At 37.7% G+C, this 27838-nt stretch overlaps 1 protein-coding gene across 3 annotated transcripts; it reads left to right on the top strand.

Annotated features, from left to right (window-relative positions):
* Nucleotides 1-71: 71 nt before the first annotated feature.
* LOC119785401 (LIM domain and actin-binding protein 1-like) lies at nt 72-24940 on the top strand. Of its 3 annotated transcripts, none has more exons than XM_038288072.1 (10): nt 72-177; nt 7480-7605; nt 8905-8950; nt 15941-16375; nt 19333-19387; nt 19510-19598; nt 21131-21209; nt 21369-21391; nt 21491-21624; nt 23194-24940. In XM_038288072.1, exons 2-10 carry the CDS (start codon nt 7490-7492, stop codon nt 24143-24145), a joined length of 1929 nt encoding a protein of 642 aa, XP_038144000.1. In that variant the 5' UTR covers nt 72-177; nt 7480-7489; the 3' UTR covers nt 24146-24940. The 3 variants fall into 3 exon arrangements, with proteins under 3 accessions (XP_038144000.1, XP_038143999.1, XP_038144001.1); XM_038288071.1 differs by having other exon boundaries at nt 21369-21400; XM_038288073.1 differs by lacking the exons at nt 72-177; nt 7480-7605; nt 8905-8950 and adding an exon at nt 10416-10540 and having other exon boundaries at nt 21369-21400.
* Nucleotides 24941-27838: the final 2898 nt, after the last annotated feature.

Genomic DNA, 27838 nt, shown 5'->3' with positions numbered 1-27838 from the left:
GAAAAGTTATGGCTAAAGTCATTGGTTCAGAGAGTCACGTGACTTGCTTCCTCCACTCACCTTCGCGCTCACCCCGCCCCCGCGCGGGCCACTCCGGGCGGTGTCGCGCGAGCAGCAGTCAGTGTCAGGTGTCCTTCAGGTTTCTCAGAAGCTCTGACTGAACGGAAGTTCTCACAGGTAGGAACAATTTCATGTTAGGCCGGGGAACGACACGGAAAAAAAACCACCCAGAAAGAAGTTATTTCTGATATCTATAGTAAAGAGAATATTTTAGTTCGTATTTAGTGAAACTGGTGTGGATTTAGTTTACTAGGAAGGGAGCTGCTGTTTCTGTTTATTCACCACTTTCCATAAAGCTTCGCGGTCTAAGTCTTCTAAATGTTACATCTAAGTTTATTTTCTCTCTCCTTCTCCTAGCGACCATGAAAGCTGAACCTATAATTAAAGTTTTTTTAGATGAAATGTTGGCCTCTGAGTTCTGCCTCTTTATTGCATACTTCAGTAATGACGCTGTAGCTCAGACTCATGCTGTCCTGAACACCTGCCTCTGGCTTTTGTATGAATCCCTAATAGATCAATTATGAATTAAGCAAGCTGCACTCCTCCTTTCTTATTTCTTAGCAGGTATTGTAATAGATTGTTGTTGCTTGTTGTCATAGCAAATACATTTAATGATGCTGATCTCAGAAAAGTTGAGAACAAGGGTATTAAAGACATATATTCTGTTTGATTTTAAAATCCATAAAGTTTACAGGATTATATGAAATAGGCTGTAATCTTTTCAAGCCTTTACTTGTGTCTGTCTTCCCCTGCTGAAACACAGACACCACTGTGAGCGCTTTGTTTAAAATTTCGCAAGAAATGACACCACTGATTCCTTCAATACTCCTATTGCCAGCTTTTAGTCTGATATTAATTCTCACGGTTGTGGAATTCTGGAAAATGAAAGTAAGGAGACTTGTCAGGTGATCCGCAGGTGATAATGTGACATGTTCGGAAAGAGTTTATTACTCATCATAACACAAACAATCTCCTCCTGTTAACTAAAGTAATACAACAGAATTGTTCTCACAGTTCTAGCGCTCCAGTGCTAGAAGTTGTGTTAATTGTTTCTGGTGTATAGACTATCTGAGTATTTAAACATGAGGTTCAAAGTCATTATCCTCAGTAATAGCTTCTTATACATGATAAAAGTGTGATAAAAAATACTCAGAGCGATAGAAGGCTAACAACTTGTGAGATATACACCCACCCAACATCCAGTTTACATTATTTTCTTTTCTTTTTTTAATTTAAAACAGTTCGGACTGACAGTATTCATATCAATGTTCGTCGAAATGTTAATAATAATGGTATGCAGCAACACTGGTGAAAATTAAACATCAGAAAACCGTTAAGTCTGTTTTCAGTCACCAGATGTCCTTGTTACTAGGCTACGATGAAGGAGCCTGCATCCATTCGCTTTATTGTTAGTCCCCAGGGATAATTTTACTAACAGCAGCAGGACCTTAAAGAGTAAAGAAATGTACAACTTTCAGTTTGCTTGCAGAGGCAACAACTTGTTGAAAGATCTGAGACTTTTCCTTAGTATTGGTAGTAGGGCTGAAACAATTATTTGGATTAACTGATTATTGAAATAATCGTCCACCGATTCAGTAATCGATTAATTGTTAACTGGAGTGTAAAACATGCCTTTAAATGACAGAGAAACCCACTTTGTGCAGTAATAATAACAAAATTGTAAAAGAAAAAAAGTAATAAAAATATCTTGCATTTAAGATTAAAAAAATATTTTCGTCCATCAATGTGCTCTATTCAGAACTCATCAAGTGGAAAAGTTTCAGTTTCACCTGGTTTAATTCTGAAAAAAAAAAAATCTTCCTCAAGGAACCTTCGCTATCCGATTATTAATCGATTAGCCTAAAAAATAATTGATGGATTAATCGATGTGCAAAATCATTGTTAGCTGCAGCACTAATTAGTAGACAGGCTTAGAACAGACTGATGATTCACAGTTGAAGAGGCGGTCCGAAACAGCACCTTCAGCCAGCGTGTCTTTGCCATCATAACACCGAGTCTGACTGAAAAAACAGCAACACACTAAACAAAGGTCTCTTATTTAACCAAAGCGGTCCAGTATCTACTGATACAGGGCTGCTTTCTGCAGGAATTTACATTTTTAGCTTTAGTTGTTTATACATATTTAAAATATGCTAAAACAGATGTGCATGTCTTCTTTTCATCTCTCTGTTATTGTAGTTTATTTACTTTTAACAAAATTCCTCAGCGAACAGCGCTGAAAATAGTGACCAAGAACCTCACTTCCAAAAACAACACAATTTCCCTTTCAGGAAAAGATGCATAATAATGATGGTAATATAATAAAACAGAATGGCTGCTTAATTTTGCTACAGTTTCAAATGCTAATTAAACAGAATCATATACCTGTTCTGCTCTGTGAACCAACCTGAAATGATCCTGAAAATTAGTAAGGCTATTAAAATGTATGTAACCATTTCATGTAAAACATGACATATTTGTAGTATAACACATTGGTACATTGATAATTGAAACATGCTATATCATAACCTTCTGACACTTCAAAAAACCTTTGCAATAGCAGACTAGAAGCAATCATTGTGCATTGCCAATATTAACTAACCTGGAAGTTACATACAAACTGCACCAAAGAGAATGGAAAAACATCTTAGAGTCGTCCTATGAGAGGGAAATGCAGTCATGCTGCTTAATGTTTTCTCACTATTGCATCCTGCGAGTAGTCAGGAATTTTAGAAAACAAAAAGGTCTCCCCACTACATATGTGTGGTATATTTTTGGCAACCGTGCGCCTGATTTCGTATATTTATATCCAGTCCCTTGGATCATTGTGTTACATGTTTATATTGCACGGCCTTGTGCAGTTTATACGTCACGGTTATGAGTGTACTTATATGTTTTTAGTGATAGCGCAATTATTTGAGTTGCAAAGGATGCCAAAATGACAATACCTCTGTGAAAAAAGTAATTAAAAATGAAGTTGTACTTTATATCTGTGTGATTGGTGCAAAGTTACTGCCTAATAAATTCAATAAATTATCAATTTAAAAAAAGGAAGACATATTTATTTCTTTACAAAGTAATACAAACAGTTACAAATATATATTTAAAGGTTGTACTGTATGGATGTAAACAAGATTATAGTTTATTTTACTGCAATATGTAATGTACTGGAGTTGACTTTCTTCTTTTTCAAATGTTGAAACATTTTAGCAATTTTAGTTTTAATTGAGCTTTATCTATGTATGAATAAATATAAAAAAATAGTCAAATTAACAGTATGGTTAGATTGAAGCCATCCACATTTACATAACGGACTGCTATAGTGCTTGACATTTGTTTTATGGAGGAATCTATTTTTGCTCAAAGTACTAAGCACGACTTTTAGAGAATTAGGTCAAAAATTTGGTCTAAGTATGTAAAACCTGTAAGATTTGGCTTCATGTGCACCTTAGATGTGCACCAATCCATTCTCACTTAAATCTTCATTTTACAAGTTATTTATTGTTTAATTAGTAAGTCATTTCAGAGCATTTTATCTCTATCTAAAGTCTGCCTAGATAATTTTATATATTTTTTTATTCACAGTATGTTGTAAAGTTGTTTATTTGCAGAGCAACAATAAAAAGCAGCAGTAAGACAATTACAACAAAACAACCTTGAAGTGTTATCAGTAGGATGCCTTAAGTTCAAAGTTAATTACATATTTACGAACAACGTAATTTGTCTTTTTTGTGATTGTAGAGAAAATGTAGCTAAGAAAAGCTTTTTCTAAGGCAGCCAATGACAACAGCAATATGTAGGGGTGGGACATTATTTTTTCATTATCTACTCTATGCAGCTTAGAAAAAGGCATTAAAAGGACTTCAAAATATAGGAATGGTATTAAGGAGAATGTTTTGGTTTTGAATCATTACTTTTTTTTTTTACAAAAAAGTCCTGCAAAATCTTTTCAAGCAGCACTGTGTCGTAGCTTTAAGCATGGCCCTGCCTTCTTCTTGACTTCTTTCTAATAATGTAGAGAAAATAGGTCTGTTTTTAAAATGAATTCCGGTAAAATCTGGAAGAACAAGTCTGAGGGCCCACTGCTGCGGTTTGAAGTTATTCTTTATCTGATCTCATTCACTGCTGTGAAATCCTTTGGCTGGATCGCAGTAAAATAGAACAGCTAAATAGACGTCTCCAAGGTGTGTCCCTTTTTTTGCATGTAGGAAATGACTCCAGGCCTCAAGGAAGACCTGAAGCAAACCGGCCAATTGTTGACTGACAAGAAAGTACCCAATCCAGTGTACCGGCTTAGCAGAAGGATCAAATAACATCCAGGATGATGAAATGAGCCAGCGTGCCTTTGGATCCAAAGTTTGTGTCAGTAATAATTAGCCTCGAGGAACGTAAACGTAATATTCTAACGCTGGGTTGTGAATACACACGTTGCGTTTATTCAAATTTGTCCAATTCGAATTGAATTAAACACAAAGAAATAGATCAAATTATTTGTGATGTGTTTATAAATATTGTCCAATCAAAACTAATAGTATCTAGGTTAAAGTAAAGGGTTTACTGCTTGGCCTTAAGCAAGGGTTATGTTGAAGTTCAGTTCAAAGTCCTAAAAGCAATCACAAAAGTTGCCTTGCATGGGGCTGATGATGTAATCCACTAGGTGTGCTGTGGCTAATATACCCACAGCTGAAGGAATGATTCAAATAAAGATTGTGTTGTTTGCACCAGGTTCATGTGGCTTGCAAAAATCTTATGCTTATTTTATCAAACATTTTTTTACATTGTGTCATTTTTGAACCACCAAGATCATTGCATTTAAATGGGATTTATGTGCAATTACACAATAAATAGATGGATAAAACTTCAAAGAAAGAATTACTCACACCTCAGATGGTTATTTAGCCGACTTTTACTATGGTGCCCAAAAATAATGCTGCAAATGTTTGGGATAATTCTTTGACTAGCTTTGCACATTCTAAGACCTGTTTTTTTGGGTTCAAACTTCATTCCAAAATAGCTCAAACTCACTAAGATTTGATTGCAAGAATTTAAAGTGGATTTCTGTTTTGACTTTTACTCTGCTACACATGAACGCTCTGACATAAGGCATTCTATTACAACTCTGGTTGAAGGTTTGGGGTTCTTGTCTTGATAGCAGATGAATCTCTGCAAGAGTCTTTTGCAGCTTCATATGTGCTTTCTTTTAAGGTTCTGTTTTTTAGCTCCAATCACAATCTTCTTTGACCAACTTTCAAGAAAGCAATGCAATGACTGTTATTTCTTAGAACCTTTTACTAGAGATGCACCTATCAAATACCCTTTGGATATCTGCTCCGATATTGACGAATTATCTGGATCAGATATCAGTGAGTGGATATTGGAGATCCAATCCAGTAATCTACATGGAACTATTATTTCCTTCTTTTTCCGCTAATGTACATTTTATTTGTTAAAAAATGACAAAAGATTAATTTATTTCTGGGTTAATTTGTTAATTGAGTGTATATTTAGACAGGAAGATCTGAGAGTGAAAGAGGAGGTTTAGGGTTCTAGAAGGTCAGAGGTTTAGGGTTTAATGCACATAGGGCTCTTAAAATAAAGAGTAAAATATTTTAAATGAATTTTAAAATGTGTCAGTAGTCGATGTAAAGAGATTAAAGCTAGAGTAATGTGTTGTCTCTTTTTTGTTTTGGTTAAAAGCTTTGCAGCAGCATCCTGAACAGACTTACAAGATCTTTTTTTATTCAGAAACATAAAAATACTCTCAGTCCTTTGTCCTGTCTATCCCTGGAGTGACTTAGAGGTTCACATCATGAAAAATCAAACAGATCCTAAAACAATGACTCAGTGGAAGTATAATTAAACGAAAGTGTCGTTTTGGTTTTGTGAAACGATGCCATCACTAATCCAGTCTCTTGTTTGGCGACCGTACCTTCTCTCTGCTGCTCTGTTTGTGTTGTCCTCTTTGCATTCATGCGACACAAGTTGCCGTACGAGTTTGAACACGTCGACTCGTCTGCTTGCATGCGTAACCTGAATGAGCACAAATATGCCCATTCAGTCGTGAGCTGTTTGTCAGGGAAGTTTATGCTATAAACTTGTAAATTAATGATCACCAACAGGAAACAGGTCCTGCCACAAACAGCAAAACTGGACTCTGACATTAAGGTGCTTTATAGTCTAATGCTAGAACAGGTTTTAGACTTGTTTAGTCATTTCAATAAATGCTTTAGTGTTTAGAACAGAACCTCTGTTGAAAGATGGACTAACTGCTAAAAGGTACAGGAAGAAAGGTAGCATCCTGTTGCTGTTAAACGCCGACATGCTAGGTTCCCAGGTTATTTCATATTAGATTTTTTTTTTGCATATGTATAGTTGATATATGTTTTATATGCTTTGAAGTTTGATTTAGAGATTAATTACTTAACCCTTTATAGGGCAAGTTAAAATTTTTGATCACCTGCATACCCTTGCATATGGAGTCCCCCCCATCCCTCAGTGAGGTCTAGAAGCACAAGATCTATATCCAGCCATTCAGCAAGGACACTGCTACATGGCTGTACATCTTATTTTTGCATTTGCCCAATTAGATGAGCTTAACAAGTCAAGAGAAAAAGGTAAAAAGCTAATTAAAAAGTTAAAAAGTAGAGTTATAAAACTGGTAAGCCTAGTTCACAATTATATTTAGGTTTATAAACTTAAAAATGTCAGTGCCAGTGTCAGTCTTAATGCCTCTAAGGTTTTGTTGTACCAAAACAATCTGTTTGTTTCATTCTCAGAGTGTTTTTGATTAATTTCTTATAGAAGCACTTTTGTTATTTTTCCTAATATATTGGGGCAAAGTGGAGTTTCTTGTTATTACATTGACGTTATTTTTTGGCATCAAAATATCCATATTTTTTAATGTTACAAAGGTAGTAAGGTCTTGTCCTCGATTACAAAAACACTATTGGCTTGAAATTGTATTTTTCAAAGTATTTCATTGAGTGCCCTATAATGGGTTAAAGCAAAACAAACAAAAACTCACCTTTCCAAGAGGTAAATGAAAAGTAAATGAAATATAATGATGAAATAATGTTTTACAAAAAAGAAAAGATGGGTGAAATGTGAGGTCATAATTTTACAGATTGTTTATATCAAACAATGTATTCAGTCCTTTCCAGTTGTAAAAACGTATTGAATCACACCATATCAAAATGCAATATTAAATATATAAGCTGTTTGCTCTTTTACTTTCTTTTTTTCTGTTTTTACATATCACACTCATGTTTAAAAAGCTAATGCTAGTTTGCATCTGCCCTGAGCTTCAGATTCAGTTTCACTGCATCATCCGCTCACATTCAACAGCAACAAAAAATACAGACGTAAAACGTGTGATGGAATATGCACTGAATGTGTTTGTTGTTTCTATTTTCTCTTTAGTTTGACAGACATGGAGAACGGTTCCTTTAATCGCCGGTCCTGGGCAGCGCAATCCTTGCGTATCACCGCTAAGGAGCTGTCGCTGGTCGGTGGGAAGAAAAACGCCATTGCAGATCGATTCTCCAAGTGGGTAGCAACAGGTTTTCAGCAATATTTGATTGTATTTTTATTTTACTTATAACAACTCCCTTCAAGAGAGACAAGTCAAAGGATGCTTTAGGACATGTTAACACTATCGAATATTGAATGACACCAACTTGTGAATAAAAGTGCTTGGAAGTGAAGTTTTTTGTACAACTGAATGATTATGATCAGACTTACAAATCTTTATGTTTGATAAGTCCTTTTTGATGAGTCCTCCTCAGCAGGCAAGTAATGGGAGGCTACAACTAATAGAGTTGGACTTAAACCACTACAGCACAGAGGTGTCTCCCTATTTTTACTGTTAAACATCACCTGAACTGTAAAAAACAACTGTTTTCAGTCACTTGTTTATTAGCTTTTGCTGCATTCAGTGTGAATGTAGCATTAGACGTATGCTATGCCTGGAAATTCTTTACACCTACTTCATTTTTTTTTGTTCTGGTCCACTTTTAGCCGCTAGATTATTATGAAATAAGACAGATTTAGAGGCACATAGTCACATTTCCTTACAGTGGAATAAAGGTGGATATACTGTAGAAAATGAGTTGTCAAAGCAGGTAGTGGATGTACTCTTGCCAGTCGGGTATGTAGTAATTAAAACTACATGGGTATAAAATGGTGGAGGGGCTAATTGAGTCCAGCAGGAGAAACTTGTGCAGTAAAAGGATAAAGTGAAAAAACACTGTTGTTTGTAGTTTATTGAAAACCTTGTGAGCAAGCAGGAGGGCTGTTTGTACATGTTTGCTGGATGATATCACATTTTTGATTAGGTGAGTAAGTTTTCTGCTTGGAGAAACAGCTACGCAGAAGTTCAGCCTCAAACTGTTGTCATGGTTGTGGGGCTTCTGGTTTCATATGAACATGTCTGCTCTGTTTTGCATCTGGGTGGCTCCACCAGCTGGCAATTATTCCAGCTTATTTGGAAGGATAATTTAAGGAGACTTATCTATAAATTTAAGCAATCCTTATTAAATAATGTAGTAATTTATTCAAAGAAAGGTTCTCTGGGTTTTTCAGTAAATAGATTAAAGGGATATTTTGGGGGGTATTTTTCTAAGTGTTCAAGTTGTACTGATGATATTTTAAAAGAATTTTTAGATGTTAAAATTTTCTCTGATTAACACTGAATGTAAAATGCTTAAATAAGTAATTAAAAATTTGTTTTAATATATTTTTTATTTAGTGACTTTTGAAGGTTTTAAAACCAATAAATATAGAATCTGTGCATGCTTTGGGTTGTTATGAGTCAGCAGAGATCAGTGTTGTTTCTTTGCTCTGCAGGTACCAGAAAGCTGCTGAGGAGTCCAGTGCAGAGAAGAAAAAAGGAGTGAGTATTTTTCTTTGAACAGTTCAATAAGATGGGTCAATAAAATGATTGTAATCAATGTAAACACATGTGTTGCTGATGGTTAATAATTGTTATTACTGGACACGTTTTGCTTCTTTTATCGCTTTTACCTATTTTATGGAGGATTTCATGTGACACACAACAAAAAGTCACACATAATTGTGAGGTGGAAGGGGAATGATTACTTTATTTTTACAGGAAAAAATGGTTTGGATCTGTTTCCATTCAGCTTTTTTGAGTTAAAACTTTTAAGGATCGTCTTTTGCTGTTACTAATTGTCTGGATCATGTCTACCATCTTTTACATATTTAAAAACTAAGAATTAAGCACCAAGGACAGTGCTAAATTGTTTCAAAACAATTTAAGGCCTGACCAGTTATTCCCTGTTAAATTTAGAGTGTGAAAGCATTTTAGTAGCTTTTATGATTGTTTTTTACAAAACTTTATTTACAATAAATTCAAAATTACACAAAAACGACTTAGTTAAGATAAGTATCACATCAGAATGACTTCACAAATGACTTAAATTTTAGAATTATTAGAATATTTTTATTTCATCTGACACATTACATAAAATCTTATTTAAGTCACAAATGCATAAAATGCATGTTATTAGTGGGTCTGTGGAAGGAGAACTCTAGCCTAATCCTGGTTTTGACGTTCCACAGAGTGTCAGCATCTAGCAGAAGAAGAAGAAGACATAGGCTATGGAGTAGATAAGAGGTGCAGGCTCACAATTAAATTAGCGACCAAAGCAGCAATGGAAACCCCATTAGACTGGCTTTCTTCTTCATGCTTTTTTTTCTCCTTAATTAGCAATACTCCTTTAGAAAACAATCAGGTACAACTGCATATTGTTAGTTGCCCTGGTTCTTGACCAACTCTGTAAAGGCACTGCTAAGTTTATCTGGAACTCCTCAGACTCATGAGGGAGTTTAGGTGTTTTATAGAAGGGATGCATCTAAAAGCTGCAGGTTAATAGCCTTTTGGGCTGATGACTTAGGCATACCTGTCACATCAAATCCCAACAAAATAAATTAAGTTTGTGCTTGTAGAAAAGGTGGAACCTTGTCTTTTGAGGAACTGTAATGAGCCGTTGCTTGATTTTGCACAAGAAAGACACAGACTGTGGTCAGAAAAGATGAACATATTCCAATTATTTTTTACAATATCAGCAGACACTCCAACAAAAAAAAAAAACAAGAAAACAACAGGAGGTCATAATTTTATGTCTGCTACTTGTCTCCTTTTATTTACTTCTTTCAGCTGGAGATTGGGAACTGATTGAGGCTTTGTGAGATTAGGAATATACGCACAGTCACAATGATATCCCATACCAACACAGTGGCCTGTCATGTCCCATCCTGGCTGACCTCTCATTGGCTACATGCTACGACAGGCAAGCTATCAAACCCATAATCCTACTCCAGCGTAATCCCCCCTCCCTGTAAAACTTTGAGCGGTACCAAAAGCAGGTTTAGCAGCTTTGTCAGTGTGAAGGACCTGTAAACAAACTTGGACTGAGATCAAATGAGGAGCGGACCAGAGCCAGTCATGCGAAGACACAAGGTGCTGTTGATGCAGTCGTGAGCAATTATAGGGTCTGTTTTGCAGCCTGTGTGTCAGACAGCTGTTTGGAGAGGTTCTTTCTTTCTTTCTTTAATGCTCAGGGTGGTTACGTTACAGATAACAGTTTGGCTTCCCACTACTACTGAAACCTGATATCAGTGAAGGTGGCTGCTAAGATATTTGCTGTAATGATAGGAGTGGATTTTTCAACAAGCTTCAATCTAAACCATGTAATCTAAATTTATTCAGCCCTCAGTCTGATTCAGTTTAATTATTGTTATTCATGGTTTTAACTTAGTAGAGGTAAGTTTTCGCCTGCTTGAAAAAAAATGACTAAACAGAAGAAGTGTAACTAAATTATTTATGAATAACACCGGTATGATGTGTCTGAGTTAGTTTAAATGAGTACTATCAAAGACCATCTGTTAGTGTGTGTGTGTTGGGGGGTGGGGGGTGGATGAAGTTAAGATTGTTGGGGGATGGGTTTTTTCAATGTGTCAAGTAATTGAGTCCATCTCTTACTACATAATTCAGAGACAGATTGAAATCAATAGGACTTATTTATTACAGAACATGAAACATGTATCTCTCAGAAGACGGTAACATAATAAAAACTGTTTAATAAAAGGAGTTAATGTCTTTAAATGGCATATAGAACTTTAAGGTAAAGGGGTCTTAAAAAAATGAAAAATCATTACAAGTATCTGAGGAATTAAACTTTTGATGATTATCTTTTTGTATGTTTCCACTGATATTTTGATGATTAATCGTTGGTGACAAATTATACAAAGAGTCAGAAGGCTTCCTCACTATCACCCTAATGTAGAGCTCCTCCAGATCCCATATAGACTCTGTGGAGTCTTTGTGGAACATGAATCTGGACTCTGGCTTGGCAGCTCAAAATTGATAATGTAAACATGCTTTTAGAATGAATAATTACTCTAATTCTGAATTAGCTACATTAATTCCTCAGGTTTTGTCAAGAGTCTGGCTGCAGACCTGCACTATCAGGACACGTCTTTGCAGACCAGCAAAATGGGGTCTCCTGCACCGTCAGGACTTGAAATTCATTCCAGAAGTTGTATTTGAAGCCTTTGGGAATAGTGCGCAGCATGTGTTTGCTGCTGGATTAGAGTTTATGACAGTGGTCATAAACTGAGCATAGGAGCAGTTTAAATTATACAGTAAGCAAAAATCCTCAAAGGACAGCCAACCTCCATTGTTATTTAGAAAATGTCTTATAGACCAAATGCCCTGGCCTTTTCGTCCAAAAATCCATATACAGAGACTTATTTCTATGTAGCAAATATATATTATTCCAGATAGGAGTTTGATGGGAAGTAAAATTGTGCTTGTACGTAAGTTTCCAGCATAACAACACTTATTTGTGAAAGGAAGCTAGTGTGGAGTTTATCGACGCTAGCTGTTACTTTAGAAAGGCTTCGAATCAACCTCGCGTTTACTTTGAAAGTCTGAATAAACTTCCGGTTCTAAACACACAGGAGATCATACAGTGCAGGTCTGCAGCCAGGGTCATGACAGTGCAAGTTTGCAGGCAGACCCCTCTCGGTTTTGTATGTAATAGAAGAATCATAGATTGCTGTGTGGTGCAATACTAAGAGGATTTTGTCCTTAATCAGTTGACCCGAAGCTGTTCTTCTTGCCAAGATGTTGATTAGTAAAGGTGGCTTTTGCAAGAAAACATTGAAAGATAAAAATCTGTTTGGTTAAACGAATGTTTCTTGGTGCATTTTAAACAGTTTTTAAAAACACATTTTTAGGATCAAACAGTGCATTGCAGCACAGCTGTTTTATCGCCCTATATAAGATTCTCAGAAGTCATTTAATTTATATATAGAGCCGAATGTTGTTGGATTTTCTCTCAGTTTCAATCCAGCTGCTCTGTAAAAAGTATTTTTAGAAAACAAACATCACAAAGACCAAGGAACCAAGCGGGCTGGTCAGTGGAAATGTTTTAAGCTGGGTTTAGGTTTTCAAACAACATCGTTAAACAAGCTGTGAACATCACACAGAGGGCTGTCCAGCCAAGTGGACAGAGGAAGGCTCAACGGCAAACCTAGTGGGACAGTGGCTGCCCAGCCAATCAGACAGGCTGAGGAGGGAGAGCATTAATCAGAGAAGCAGCCAGGAAGCCTATAGCCACTCAGGGGAAGCTGCTGCTTAGGTGGGAGAATTCTTTAAAACTGTTAGTTGTGCCTTCTAAAAGAAAGGCCATTATGCAAAACTGGCAAGAATGGAGCAGTTGTTGAAATAAAGTCTTAACAAATAAAATTCTGCCTCAAAAAGAATTATGCGATCAGATAGATTTATTTTAATGAACAGGCATTTCATCGGTAGGATGCATTTTATGAGATATCAAATCCCAGTAAAACACTGAGGTCTGAGCGTATAATCTGACAGTTTTTGGAAAAAACTGAAGAACTAATAATACTTTGGACTAGTACTGTAAATACAGTATAGTTGTTTTTCAGATTTCAAGCCTAAAAGGGACTCATAGAATGCAAAACCTAGTTTACCTTGTCACAAAGATGAATAACGATAGTTCAGTGGGTGAAATAGACATACAGAGAAGTTCAAACCCCATCGACACCTACTTTCTCTGGAAATCTCAAAATCCATAAACCATAAAACAGGTGAATCCAAACGAAGCACCGAGTTGATGTAAACTCAGGGATGGTGCCTTATTTGGTTCTGGCCTGTACTTTTGTCGCACCCCGAAATTTACATATAGACCAGCTCACTGGTTTACTGGCCCAAGAGAACATGAATAGAGGTAGATGTAAGACACCAGTTTAGCTGTTGAGCCTACAGTCGGGTTTACTTCTGCAAGAATTACAAAGCAGGCAGTTCCTCTATTGAAAATGAGCCAGAACCACAGGTATAAAGGTATAAATGCAGTGTTTCAGGCTGCATGGAGAAAGGGGACATTTTTCGACAGGCATGGATTATGTTTGTGTATCAGAAGATCTCTGCAAAGTTTGATGCTCAGCCGTTCATTTACTCTAAGCATTTTACCGAAGACATCCTTCAAAATCTTGGACGATTCATAGCAGGATTGGGGGGGATTGTTAGATGTTAAGACTACTGTACTGAAGGTATCAAAATATATTTTTTTCATCAAGGCAAGTCCTTTTTATATCTTAAAAATCCCTGGTTTTGCCACTTTGTATAGTCCCTCATGTCTGTCTAATTGTGTGATTCTGTATTTAGTCCATTATTCAAACAAAAACAAATTTAATGCTTGCCCCTCCTTTCAAGGGTGATTGCAGTCGGATGTTTTCCAATTCCAGAAGCCAAGGCAGGAGTCCTGTATGTTCTATGTGTTCCTGCCTCAGCAGCACAGCTGAATTCAAAGCATTGGATCAAAACCAGGCCTTCGCTCAACATGATGAAAACCCATAAAAGCATTTAAACCATGTGAATGTGGTGTGCTTGAAGAGAAATATATTGGACAGATAGGATCCTCATTACCTTTCCGACCCTGGAGGGATAGAGATGGATACCGCTGTATAATTCTGCCACGCTGGTTAGTTTAGTGTCAGAAATAAGCAAAAAAAAAAAACCTAAATGCATGAGTTTTTATTTGCAGTCTATAAAGAGCTGGCATTATCTTTAAAGAATTTAGCCATACCCTTTAAACGCAAGCTCATACATATCTTATTGGGAACCTTTGTGATCTGTTACTATAAAGAGAGTGCCGATACAATAGAAAGATTCAGGGCATAAAACTAATATAATAATAATAATAATATAATATAACAATAGACCAACAGTGGAACGATAGTGCCACATGAAGTACTCGTCTTTTATTAATTGCAAATCTTACGGTTTGTGACTTTTGTCCTGTTTACTGTTATGTTTTGAGATAATCTGTAGCAGGAGTTTAACACTGACGTTCAGAGATGCTCCAGTCAGACTAAGTTTGCTGTTTTACAGATGAAAAAGAAAAAAATAATAATTTCTAGTGGTGCACAGATGGTAAAGACATTCTTCAAAGGATTTAAAGCATTTTTAGGCATCTCAGAGTAAAGGTGGCTCAGATACCCACCACACACACAGACATGCACTGATTACTGTTTGTCTTATTAAAAACAAAGAAGTTTGTTGTATTGTTTCCCTGGTGTTGCTGTTTTAGAACTCGGATAACATGCAACTCTTATAGTTGTGTACTGATTTTTTCTTTCTTTATGGTTTAATTTTCTCTCTTGCCCTTTTGCTTTAAATTATCACTTTTATTGATTAATCTTTATGTTTTTCTAAAGCTGTGTGCTTGAATTTTGTTTCAATTAGCGGTTTTAGTAATCTTATGTCCACCAACTCTTAATCAGAGGAAAGAACCAGATAGAAAACCAGGGAAGAAAGAGTTAACTTTTCCCTGTGCGTATCATTTCCTGCTCTGGTTTCCTGGGTATTCTGACTCTCTGCCTCTCACTTTCCTGCTGTTAGAGAGGGGCCGGACCGGCTCTCACTGGTAGGTTTTGTCTAGCCGCCTCTATCACACAATGCTCGACCTTCAAACACCGAGCTGAGGAGGGAAATCAACCCAACCACTTGGACCAGTTTTGCTGTCTAGCTGTAGTGGCATCAACCTTGGCTGCTTCATCCCATTTAATAAGGTTTTCATTTCTTTTCTACTTGCTTTTAAAACATTGAGTTTTCCATTCAGCCTGGCACCACTTCACAAAGACAGCAGTTGTGCCACTGCTTTTTGTTCTTTGTTGGGGTTTCGTCACTTGCTGAAATCCTTTCCGTTGAGTACTTTGCTGTTTGTTGCCTTAATATCTTAGAATCAAATTAATATTTTCTATCTTTAACGGCTTCTAATTGATCAGAAAATATATTTTTAATTAGTTTTTTTTTTTATTTGACAAGGTTTTGGCCAGGAAATGTATTTCTACAGTCCATTTGGCTTTCTATGATTCATAGATCTACATATTTTCCTGTGCACATCCTCTTTGCTTGTGTGTCATTTCTTTTCTTTAATTGAGGAAGTTCCTCTCTGCTAAACTGAGAGGTGCTCCCACTGGTTTCTCTTCTCTGCTGTCACCAAAAGCAGTAACTTGAGTGATAAATGGAGTCATCTCCTGTGGGTTTTGTGTAAAAAAAAAGTGAAAAAGAAATGCAACTGAACGTCCCATTATGTTTTTACTTCAGGAGCCACTTCTTTGTCCTGGACCAGCTTTGAACAGCTGTTCCCTTCATCTATCAACTGGGCCAAGTTAGGAATCAGGCATTTCCTTCATTCCACTGCATTAAGCTGCTGATCCACAGCTGTTTTTTTTTTTATCAGCTCATTGGAACATTATTACTATTGTGACTCTCAGCATCTTTGACTGATTTATAATTCAGTTATCTCATTTTTTCTTATTTTTCTTACAGACCATCGAAGGTGCTCCAACCTCTCTGCGCTCTGGCAACTTGAGCGCTCTTAAGAAGCGCTGGGAGCAAGCAGGAAACCTAAATCAGGATAAAAAAGCCCCAGCTCCAGCACCGAGTGGGTCCAGCCTTCGCCGCAGACATTCAGCCCTGACCAAGCCTGCTCCCATCCGTGAGGAACCACCGCCCGTGAAGCCTCAGGACCCACCTAGCGATCAGGGGGATCAGCGTGCAGCCAGGCGGGTCCAGCAGCCTCCTGTAGCCCCAGTGGGTAAAGAGCAGAGAGGGATGGACAGGGATGAGCTCACAGAGAGAGAAAAACCTCAGCCCATTGAGGAGGAAGTTCCCACCAGCCCAAGCGCTGCTTATGAAAAGCCCAGGGTGCCGCTGAACAACCTGAAGATGAAGTTTGAGAAGCGAGAAGATTCCACTAGGGAGGTAAATCTTCACCAGTTGATTTGTTTCTGTTACTACATTTAACAAAAGTGTGAATTCAACAACATATTATTTTGAAATTGTGGTTTTGGATTTTCTTTTAGGTGTTTTTTCCACATATGTTGTCATTGACAATTGCTGGAGTTATTTTTCTTTGTTCTTCTTTAGAAAAGATTACCCCGTTGATTTGTGGAGCCTTTCACAAGGGTTTTATGGAATAGAATAACACAAAAGATATAATTTGAGGAAATAAGGATGAATATGGTTTTGAAAAATATGTTTTTAAATATTTAAAAAAATGATCTTAAATTTTAAATTTGCTGGAAAATTGCCCTCAGTGTTTTCTGCAATAAATTATACCAGTTAGAGTTGCATCCAGGCTTGCAAAATATACATTATTACTTTATACATATACTGGTTGTGATATCTGTATCAGAAAGAAGTGCTTAGGCTGCTTTTAGTATAAGCTAGTTGTCAAAAAGCAATGCATAATGCTCTCTATGCTAGTTATGTATTGAAAGAAGTTTGATGTTAGCTGTTTATTTCTAGCAAGTCAGATCATTAGTTCATATTGCATGTTCTCAATACTGTGCAGCCCTGTCCAGATCCCTTAGATATACCAGAAGCTGAAAGGTGAACTTTGCTTCAGCATAATTTGCAGCATCTAGCTGGTTTTCCTCAGAACTACTCTAGGTTAAAAAGAAGACAATCCCACAGCATAATGCTGCCACCACCGTGTTTCCTTTTTCTTAATTCCTGTTTTGTTTGTTTTTTTGAGCAAAGCTCATAGGCCTTTACACAAGTGCTCTATTTAATCAGAACACTACATTACATCTAGCTGGACTCTATTAACTAATCAAAAGGTTGCACAGAATCACCATACTTTATTAATTTTTTTTTATAAATAAATGGAAAACCTTTAATCATTTTCCTTCAAAATCACTGTTGCACATTTTGTTGTGTTGGTCAATGATTTAAAAATCTTAATACAACATATTTAAGTTTTCTGTAGAAGTTTTGACCTGGTAAAATGTAGAAAAGGTCTGGGGGTAACGATTTTCTTGCAAAATTCTTTTTTTCTGGGTAAAGATATAGAGCCCCTCTTTTGTGAAGCATGCACATACTTAGCCTAGCTCCACTAGTAGAAAAGTCAATATTTTTCGTTCATTTTAAGCTTTTTTCCGCCATAATTTAGCCCCCGTTTCAACTGTTTCAGGCCTTCCTAGTTCCATTCTTTCACAGCAGCTCTGTCTCTCCCTCAGCCCAGCACAAGTAGTCCACTCTTCAGCTTCTGGAGCAGAGGAATGCAGACATTCCTCTCCAAGGCCCATCTCAGTGTCCACAGGACCACCTCTGTAAAGCTACTATCTACATCTTGGCATAGTCGGCACATTTCTATTCTGGAATAATTCTCTTTTAGTGTTTATATTTGTGGGGTTTTGATCAGTTTTAGTTCTGCACATATATTTATTTTATCACTATTGAATAGACATCCAGGCCAGATTTAGAACAGATGAGCATATATGTGGGCTGTTTGAGGTGTTTTTTTGTGCTATTTATGTATTGCAGAGAGAAAATACCAGTCAGTGCAAAAACGTACATGCATACCCATTCTGTTTTCAGTGTAGGGCAGTTTTAGTTTTGACTGCAGTTCACCTGCAGGCTGATGGTAGTCACATCAGATCCCAGGTGTCTCAGTTACTATGAGATAAGCATCAGATATCTGCTACCTCTGGCTCTGTTGTTTTGTTTCTACTTTCTGATTTAACTCAAGGTCGACCATTGTCTCCTAATAGAGGAAGTAGTTAACTGTACCTGACAGAAAGCTTTATACCTTCTAATTTATTTCCCTGACTTTACACTAGAAAGTGTGAATTTACTCAAAGAATGACATGCATTTGTACTCTGACCCCCTGAATAAAATCTGTTTCATCTATAGCTCATAATCCATATATAAAGTAGGAGAATATGAAGATAGGACAACTATTTGTTATGAAGATGACAAATGTTCCCTTTTCAGATGATTAGCTATAGTAAGTTGTATTCCCTATCTGCCATATGTCCTGTTGGAGAAACAGCATTGGTCAGATGTGACTAATAAACTTTTTAACATATATACAAAGTAATATGAGTGCAACAAAACTGATACTGCATGTCAACTTGAACACACCTTCCCTATAGTGAAACGTGATTGCGGTAGCAGCATGCTGGGGGGGATGTCTTTTTCTTTAACAAGGGATGTGTACAGGATGATGGATGCAGCTAAATACATGATGATAGCTTACAAGAACCTGCAGAAACTTGAGACTGTGACAGGGGCTGTCCTTTTTTGCAGTAAAACATCTATAAAAATGCATTCAGAGCTACAATGGAAGGGTTTAGGTCAAAGCACAAATGGTGGGAATGCCAGGTCAAAATCCACACCTGTATTTATCTAATCTGATTCAGTCTCGACTATTTGAATGGTCATACTCCACTTTCCAGATTTTAATAACCTTAATAGAGTTTGTTTTTCTATATGACTAAATGCACATTAATTCTAGGTATTTGGATTATTGAGTCTACTTGACTTCAATTTTAGTGTTGCTCAGCCTGCGGTGTCAGATTCAGACACTAAACTAAACGGCTGAGTTGCATTTATTTTTTTTTTGTAGCATTTTTTTGTCACATTATTAGACATATTTGTCATAGGATAAAATCAAACTGGTTAGTTTTTTGTTTTCAACTGGTTGTAACCAGTAACATATTTAGTTAAGCTCATAGTGATGGTTTGAGTGATGTCCACAACCGCTTAGAACTGCAAAACTGAACCTCTTGATAAATGTTTGAGCAATGAAGGCCCGTATGAGTAATATCTGAAGTCCTGTCATCAGCAAAATGTAGGACGGAAAACAGGGCTGGGTCATAGTTGCACATAGCTCCACTCCCATAATCTGAATCTCCTTTTGCTTTTTCTTTAGGTTGGTCGGTCAACACTACGCAGCACTCCATCCGAGGACTCAGAAAATCACATCAGTAAGCAATGATGACTGATTTATTCCGATAAACAGTTGTTGTTTTCTCTTGTTGCTTTATCTTATGTTTACATCCAAAAACAGAGATAAAAACATGCATGACGATTTATACCTCTGCTTCAGGTACACGTGGTTTGAGCCGATCTTCATCTATGAAGGAGAAGTTGGCCCAGTATCAGTTTGCCGTTGCTAAACAAGACACCAGCCGCTCTGTGAGTTCAGTGCTATATCCCTTTTCAAGTTAATAAGTGCCAAGAGATAACATTTTTGTAAATATATTAACCATTTAATCATATAGCTTTAGTTATAGCAGATCCATTGCAACATAATCTGCATATGCTACATCTTCAAGTGGTTGAATTTCCTATGAAGCTCTCCTTGTTGCACACCTTCTTGCTCTAATTAGAAGAAAACAAAAAGAGACCAAAATTTTGACCAAACTCTTTAGGTCCACATTTTTCACCACTATCAAAACAATGCAGAGTTGTTTTTTTAAAAATAAGACTAAATACTGGTTTTGTTTAAGCACACCATAAAATAAAAGTCGCCTTAATTAAAGTCAAATCCATGCAATTATAGGTGATCAGAGAGCAAAGCTAGAAGTAACAGAGCGCATTTGGATGTGTCATCTTTACCTTTGTTCGTTTGTTGAGGCCTTCAGTTAGTTTTCCTCCGTGCCTGCACCAGACTTATGCACAATTACAAGAGAACTGGGGTTCAGAAACTATTTGGTATAATCATCTTCCAGGGTTAGGATATGAGCCTGTAACAGCCTTTATGTTTTTAAGCTTGAAGTGAGTGAATAAGCATGTATTTTGCAGTTTGAACAGAGATGTGTGTGTAAGTATGCAGATACCCCGACAGCAGTCACCATGTACTTACTTTTGAGTTTAAATTCCAAAGATTTGTGGTTCTTTAAAAGGTAGGAAGAGTTAATAAGAGAAAGCAGCTTTTTGTTAACTTATAAGGAGAAAATATAAATAGAAAATACTTTAAAGGTATAGTGGAGGATTTACACGCAAACAAGAGCGTGCACAAGCCCATTTCTCCTCTTGCACGCTCTGTGTAAAAGCTTCTGTTTGCATCGCTCATACAAGCTTACTTTCCAAAAGAAGATTGGCAATTTTTCCAGCATGTCAGACTCAACACCAGTAAGTGAAAATGGGGACGAGCATGTAGGACGGCCTTACATAAACATATCACCAGAATGATTGAGAGTTAGGAGGACCAGTTATTTAGATGATCCACCCAGAAAAAGAAAACCCTCCACTATACCTTTAAGCCACTGACTAAGAAGCTTTTTTAAAATAATCATCATACATCATGTACCATGATCTGACTCTTCTGTTTATTTTAATTGATATAATAAAATCACATAAAATTTTGTTACATTTAATCCCGAGTCATTTCCAATTAAGGTTTAGCTGTTTTTGATCTAAGTTACAATATTTTTAACATTGTTTTTTTTCTCATGTTCTAAATGTGGATATTATTACTAAAAAGCACGCAGTAAGTGGAGATTTCTGCCAGGCAGCTATTTTTCCTCTCTCACAGTGTTAGGGAATATTTTTAAAAATCTCTATCATGTGCCGTAATGCCACCTACATTTAGGGCGGTCTAAGTTGGGCTGGGCGCAACTAAAAACTGTCAGTGCTATCTGTGCATAGCTTTTTTAGTTACCAAGTTTACCTCCTTGGTGGCGGTAATTACTTTACTATGTTTTCTCTCTCTATGTTTTCGCCAGGCTCAGCCATCAGAGGGGTCTGCTCCAAGAAGATCTGTATCTATGAAAATCAGACACACTCCAGCAGCCGAGTGCAACGGTAGTTTTATTTTACCAGAAACCAGAAGGAAATGTTTAATTTTTGCTCTCTTACTTAAAATGTAGATTTGGCACATCAGTGCAACATTTAAAAGAGGTTTTCTTGTTCTTCACACTGGCTGAGCATCTGGGTTTCATCTGATTCTGTTTTATGTTTTAGGAGAAGGCACCGAACAACCCAAAGTAACCAGGGTGGGGCTTAATAAGTTCAAACAATTATTAAAATAAGTGTTTTTTGTAAAAGGTCTTTATGAATTCATGTGAATGCGTTTACGTTTGCAGAAGTTTCGGCCAGTGGTGAGCGAAAAATGCACGGCCTGTCAGAAAACAGTGTACCCGCTGGAGAAGCTGGTGGTTTGTGGGAACATTTACCACAAAAAATGCTTCGCCTGTATTCACTGCAACACAAAGCTGGGGTTGGTTTTCACTTATTTTATTTTTGTCCTCTTAAAGCAATGTAGTATTTATGCTTGCATTATGATATAAATGTATCCCAATTAATCAGATTATTGAAACGTTTAGTCCACCCTCAATCAATCGCTCTAAACTATTAAACAGGCTTTGATTTAAAGTCTTTTAAATGCTTTTGCTGTAGCCTGAGCACCTTGTTTCCCTGTGCATTTTTCTTCCACTTAAAGGGATAGTTCGGTATTTTTGACATGAATCTCTATGGCATCCCCATCACCAGCGGCATGCAATCACACTGACTTACCCCTGGCAGCGTCCTGTGAGCAGAGTTATCGTCCAGTTTTGGTCAAGCCAAAAGTAGTCCGGCAGGTTTTTAGGAACAGCGAAATAAAACTTTTCTCTTCCCAAAACATTATGTGTTCAAAAGAGCGATATTTTTGCATCCCAAAAAGATTGTAGTGGAAAAAGTCACACGTCGTTATCAATTGGTCCTATTTTCTCTCTGTTCGTATCAGTGCGCGCCGTCATTCAGACAGCGAGCCCAACAACAGCCATGTCTCCTTCCGCCGCGGAGGGAGACATGGCTACATGACTACTCCCTCCATGTCTCCCTCCGCGGCGGAAGGAGACATGGCTGTTGTTGGGCTCGCTGTCTGAATGACGGCGCGCACTGATACGAACAGAGAGAAAATAGGACCAATTGATAACGACGTGTGACTTTTTCCACTACAATCTTTTTGGGATGCAAAAATATCGCTCTTTTGAACACATAATGTTTTGGGAAGAGAAAAGTTTTATTTCGCTGTTCCTAAAAACCTGCCGGACTACTTTTGGCTTGACCAAAACTGGACGATAACTCTGCTCACAGGACGCTGCCAGGGGTAAGTCAGTGTGATTGCATGCCGCTGGTGATAGGGATGCCATACAGATTCATGTCAAAAATACCGAACTATCGCTTTAACTTTCTATTTATATACTTAGATGTCTAAGGTACATTTCAGCAACACAGATTTAGATAACATTGTGGTATGATTACAAAAGTCCTATTTAAAGATCTCAAATATTAGAAACTGAATTTTAGGTTTTCATATGCATGTGCTTTTATGAGTCTGAAGAGTCTGGAATTTTATAGAAGTTATTTTATAGGTCTGCTTAGGCCTGAACAAAGTGAAGATATAGATTTTCAAGACTTTCATACTAATCTTAATGTCTTAGTGTCTCCCTCTGTTTGTATGTACCTTCTTTTGTCTGTTCCTTCCTTCCTTCCTTCCTTCCTTCCTTCCTTCCTTCCTTCCTTCCTTCCTTCCTTCCTTCCTTCCTTCCTTCCTTCCTTCCTTCCTTCCTTCCTTCCTTCCTTCCTTCTCATCTTTGTGTCCTTCCTTATGACATAAAAAAAAAAAACACATTGTTTCTATCTAAAGTCTTTTCATTTCAGTATGAATTTGGAAACAAATTCAAAGTAATTAAAACAATTGTGGAAGGTGTTGCAGAATATCCTGGAATCTTAGCATGTAAAGCATGTAGGAAATCTCCAATGAAATCTACACTCATTTGAAATGTCATCCTTCTGTCTCTAGTCTGGGGAACTATGCTTCTCTGCATGGGAAGATCTATTGCAAGCCGCATTTCAGCCAGCTGTTCAAAGCCAAAGGAAACTATGATGAAGGTTTTGGTCATCGTCCTCATAAGGAGCTGTGGGAACCTCGGGATGAAGATGAAAGTGAGGAAGCGCCAAAGCCTAAAGAGCCACCAGTGGTTGTGAAACAATCAGCTGAGAGAGTGTCTGACACGCAGCCAGAGCCTAATGGGGAAACATCCCCCCAGGTGAAGGTCACAGACATGGCAGCTTTACTGGAGACCCGCACAAAGAAGCATGTTGGTTCTGGAGAGAAGACCCAGTCTGCAGACAAGCCAGCCGAGACCCGTAAGCTGAAGGTCGCCTGGCCTCCTCCTGCTGGAGAAGACCAATCTGGAACAGGACCGCTGAGTCCAGCTGCGGAGGAGGTCCCTTCAAGCCGACCCTGGAGAGCCAAGTGGCCCCCAGAGGATGAAGTGCAGTCATCTTTCCAGAGCTCCGAGCGGGCCGAGCTCAAGAGCCTGAGGAGGAGCACCTCTCTGAAGGAACGCAGCCGTCCTTTCACACTTGTGGCCAAACCCAATCCTACAGCAGCCGCAGGTCCTAGAGAGCCCCGCCGTCCACTCAAGGGACTGCTGGAATGGAGGGCATCGTTTGAAGAGAAACAGTCGACTGAGGAAAGACCCAAAGAAAACAACAAACAGGAGGGAAAGCAGAGGACAAATGAAACAACAAACGGAGCAGGAATCACCTTAAAGGAGGAGAAGGCGAGTCCGAATGAAGATAAGAAGGAGAGGATGGAGAAAGCAGAGAGGGAAGCTGGAAAAGAGAACTACTCCTCTCAGGATGTGGAAGACAACAAAGAGGGGAGTGATGGCGAGGATCTGAGCGCTGAGGATATAATCAAGAGGAACCGCTACTACGATGAAGATGATGAGGACTCATTAGTGTAAGATCATCGGCCCATGATTTAACTTCCAAAAAACATTAAAAAAAAAAACAACTTTTCATCTCATATATCGATCATTAATTTAGTTTTTCCAGATTTCGCACCGACATAAACCAAAACTATACCAGCTATCTGTGAACTAAGCACAAATGTCTTTTTGCTTTTGTTTCAATATTTGTAAATATATATAGAAAATGCTCATTGAATTGCATACCCTCTTTAAAATGAAGAAAAGCATTAAATTAGATTTTTTTTACTACATGTTTTATATTAGCAACGCTACCAAAACATTGGGTAAAACTCTTGTTCTCACTCAGGGATGAAAAAGCTGGTTGTTGTCCAGTTTTGTCCATGCCTTCCTAATAGATCCTCTCTGAACTGTTGTTTTATTTCTCGTAAATGTTTCTGAATATTGTTTTTTAGTAAAATTTTGATTTAGCTGTCAGGATTCCAGCTGCATTAAATATGACAGTCTTCATTCCTTTACGTAGTCTGGCATATATTCATACGTAGCTTGTGTAATTAGACGATTATTTGTAATTGTGTTGCATTTTACAAAAGCTGCCATTTTTCTCAAATCAGCTCTTGAAATGGACCAAACCAGCTGCCAATATTTCAATGTAAAATTGTACTTTCCAACATCTCTAGGGGCCTTTTAAGCATAAAGAAACACTTCCACATGTAATCCTTTTTTTTATGTGAAACATTTTTATGTATTTCGTTGTTTGCACAACAATCTATCTTCTTGCAATTGAGATCAGTCTGTTGCTGAAACAGAATAAACTACTGAGAGCATCCAGTGCGGTTTTTGTGCTTCATCTTTTCTAGAGACAAATTAATAAACTAACAATTCAGTTTATTAAGACTTTAAAACTGATGTGGCTTTGATGAGACATCCAACACTACATCACGCCTACAGTAAAACATGATGGTGGCAGCATCATGCTGCGGGGGGGGGGGGTTTCTTTAAGCACAGACAAGAAAACTGATCATATAAGATGGATGGAGGCAGATGTATTTTACTGCAAATCGCTTTAGACTAGGGAGAAGATTCAACATCCAGTATGATGCTGGACATGCAGGAATAACTTGAGGGGAATGGTGGCCTAGTAGTTTGGTCTTGCACTTGGAATCCTAGAGGTTCTGAGTTCAAGCCCAGCTCCTATGGACTGCCACTCTGGCTCCCTGAGCAAGCCCCTTAACCCCTAACTGCTCCCTGGCCGCCGCATAATGGCAGCCCACTGCTCCCTAAAGGAATGGGTTAAATGCAGAGTGGATTTCGTTGCTTTGTACTTGTGACAGTGTTATGACAATAAAGTTAAATTCTATTCTTCTACAGTGAAGCGGCTCCGATCAAAGCACATACAGGTAAAAGCCAGTAAATTAGAATATTTTGAAAAACTTGATATACAATATTTTAATTTTGTGACACACAGAATTTTGGATTTTCATTTTTTTGCCACTTCAAATCATTAAAATTTAATGAAATAAACATTTGAATGCATCAGTCTGTGTGCAATGAATAAATATAATGTACAAGTTACACCTTTTGAATGCAATTACTGAAATAAATCAAGTTTTTCAAAATATTCTAATTTACTGGCTTTTACCTGTATGTGCTCGAACAGCCCTTTAGGATCTGACCAGCCTCAAGATTTGAGAATTATTCACAGATACAACCCTATCTGACTGAACTTAAGCTATTTTACAAAAGGAAAAAAATTATTGCATAACTTCCCTGTCATGATTTTGCAAACTCTGCACCAGTGGCAAACGGAGCCTGCTGTGAGTGGACGCCCTGGTCTATCAGAGCGTAATCTTGGCAGCGGAGAATTCCTTCATTCAAAATAGTTTGGATCGAAAGTAGTGATGCATCCAAAAGCCTTCACCTCAATGCTGAATGCTGTCATTTTCTGAGCAAGCTCTGCACTGGTGGTAAAACAATAATACTAGGCAATGCTGCTGCTTTCCTAACTTCCTTGGCAGCTTTCCTCACAGGAAATTAAACATGGCTTGATTTGATAAATAGTAGATATGGGAAGTCTTACAACCAAACCCTCTGGAGCTCTGCACATGTTTTCTAGTAGATATATTTTTTATGGTTATTAATAATGGTGTGTACACCGAACTACAGGTGCTGGTCATAAAATTAGAATATCATGAAAAAGTAGATTGATTTCAGTAATTCCATTTAAAAAGTGAAACTTGTATATTATATTCATACATTACATACAAACTCATATATTTCAGATGTTTATTTTGTTTAATTTTGATGATTACAAATGACAACAAATGAAAATCTCAAATTCATCATATCAGAAAATTAGAATATTGTGAAAAGGTTCAAAATTGATGGCCCCTGGTGCCCCTCAGCTAATTAACTCAAACCACCTGCAAAAGCCTTTAAATGGTCTTTCAGTCTAGTTCTATAGGCTACACAATCATGGGGAAGACTGCTGACTTGACAGTTGTCCAAAAGACGACCATCGACACCTTGCACAAGGAGGGCAAGACACAAAAGGTCATCGCTAAAGAGGCTGGCTGTTCACAGAGCTCAGTGTCCAAGCACATTAATAGAGAGGCGAAGGGAAGGAAAAGATGTGGTCGAAAAAAGTGTACAAGCAAGAGAGATAACCGCACCCTGGAGAGGATTGTGAAACAAAACCCCTTCAAAAATGTGGGGGAGATTCACAAAGAGTGGACTGCAGCTGGAGTGAGTGCTTCAAGAACCACCACACACAGACGTATGAAAGACATGGGTTTCTGCTGTCGCATTCCTTGTGTCAAGCCACTCTTGAACCACAGACAGCGTCAGAAGCGAAACAGGACTGGACTGCTGGTGAGTGGTCCAAAGTCATGTTCTCTGATGAAAGTAAATTTTGCATTTCCTTTGGAAATCAAGGTCCCAGAGTCTGGAGGAAAAGAAGAGAGGCACTTCATCCACGTTGCTTGAAGTCCAGTGTAAAGTTTCCACAGTCAGTGATGGTTTGGGGTGCCATGTCATCTGCTGGTGTTGGTCCATTGTGTTTTCTGAGGTCCAGGGTCAACGCAGCCACATACCAGGAAGTTTTAGAGCACTTCATGCTTCCTGCAGCTGACCAACTTTTTGGAGATGCAGATTTCATTTTCCAACAGGACTTGGCACCTGCACACAGTGCCAAAGCTACCAGTACCTGGTTGAAGGACCATGGTATCCCTGTTCTTAATTGGCCAGCAAACTCTCCTGACCTTAACCCCATAGAAAATCTATGGGGTATTGTGAAGAAGAAGATGCAATACACCAGACCCAACAATTCAGAAGAGCTAAAAGCCACTATTAGAGCAACCTGGGCTATCATAACACCTGAGCAGTGCCACAGACTGATCGACTCCATGCCACGCCGCATTGCTGCAGTAATACAGGCCAAAGGAGGCCCAACTAAATACTGAGTGCTGTACATGCTCATACTTTTCATGTTCATACTTTTCAGTTGGCCAACATTTCTATAAATCCTTTGTTTTTATTGGTCTTCAGTAATATTCTAATTTTCTGATATGATGAATTTGGGATTTTCATTTGTTGTCATTTGTAATCATCAAAATTAAACAAAATAAACATCTGAAATATATGAGTTTGTATGTAATGTATGAATATAATATACAAGTTTCACTTTTTAAATGGAATTACTGAAATCAATCTACTTTTTCATGATATTCT

The sequence above is a fragment of the Cyprinodon tularosa genome, unplaced genomic scaffold, assembly GCF_016077235.1.
Source record: "Cyprinodon tularosa strain WSP-4 unplaced genomic scaffold, ASM1607723v1 ctg248, whole genome shotgun sequence".
In the NCBI taxonomy this organism is placed as follows: domain Eukaryota; kingdom Metazoa; phylum Chordata; class Actinopteri; order Cyprinodontiformes; family Cyprinodontidae; genus Cyprinodon; species Cyprinodon tularosa.
Note: the sequence above shows the minus strand (reverse complement) of the source record. Positions and strands in the feature narration are given on the sequence as shown.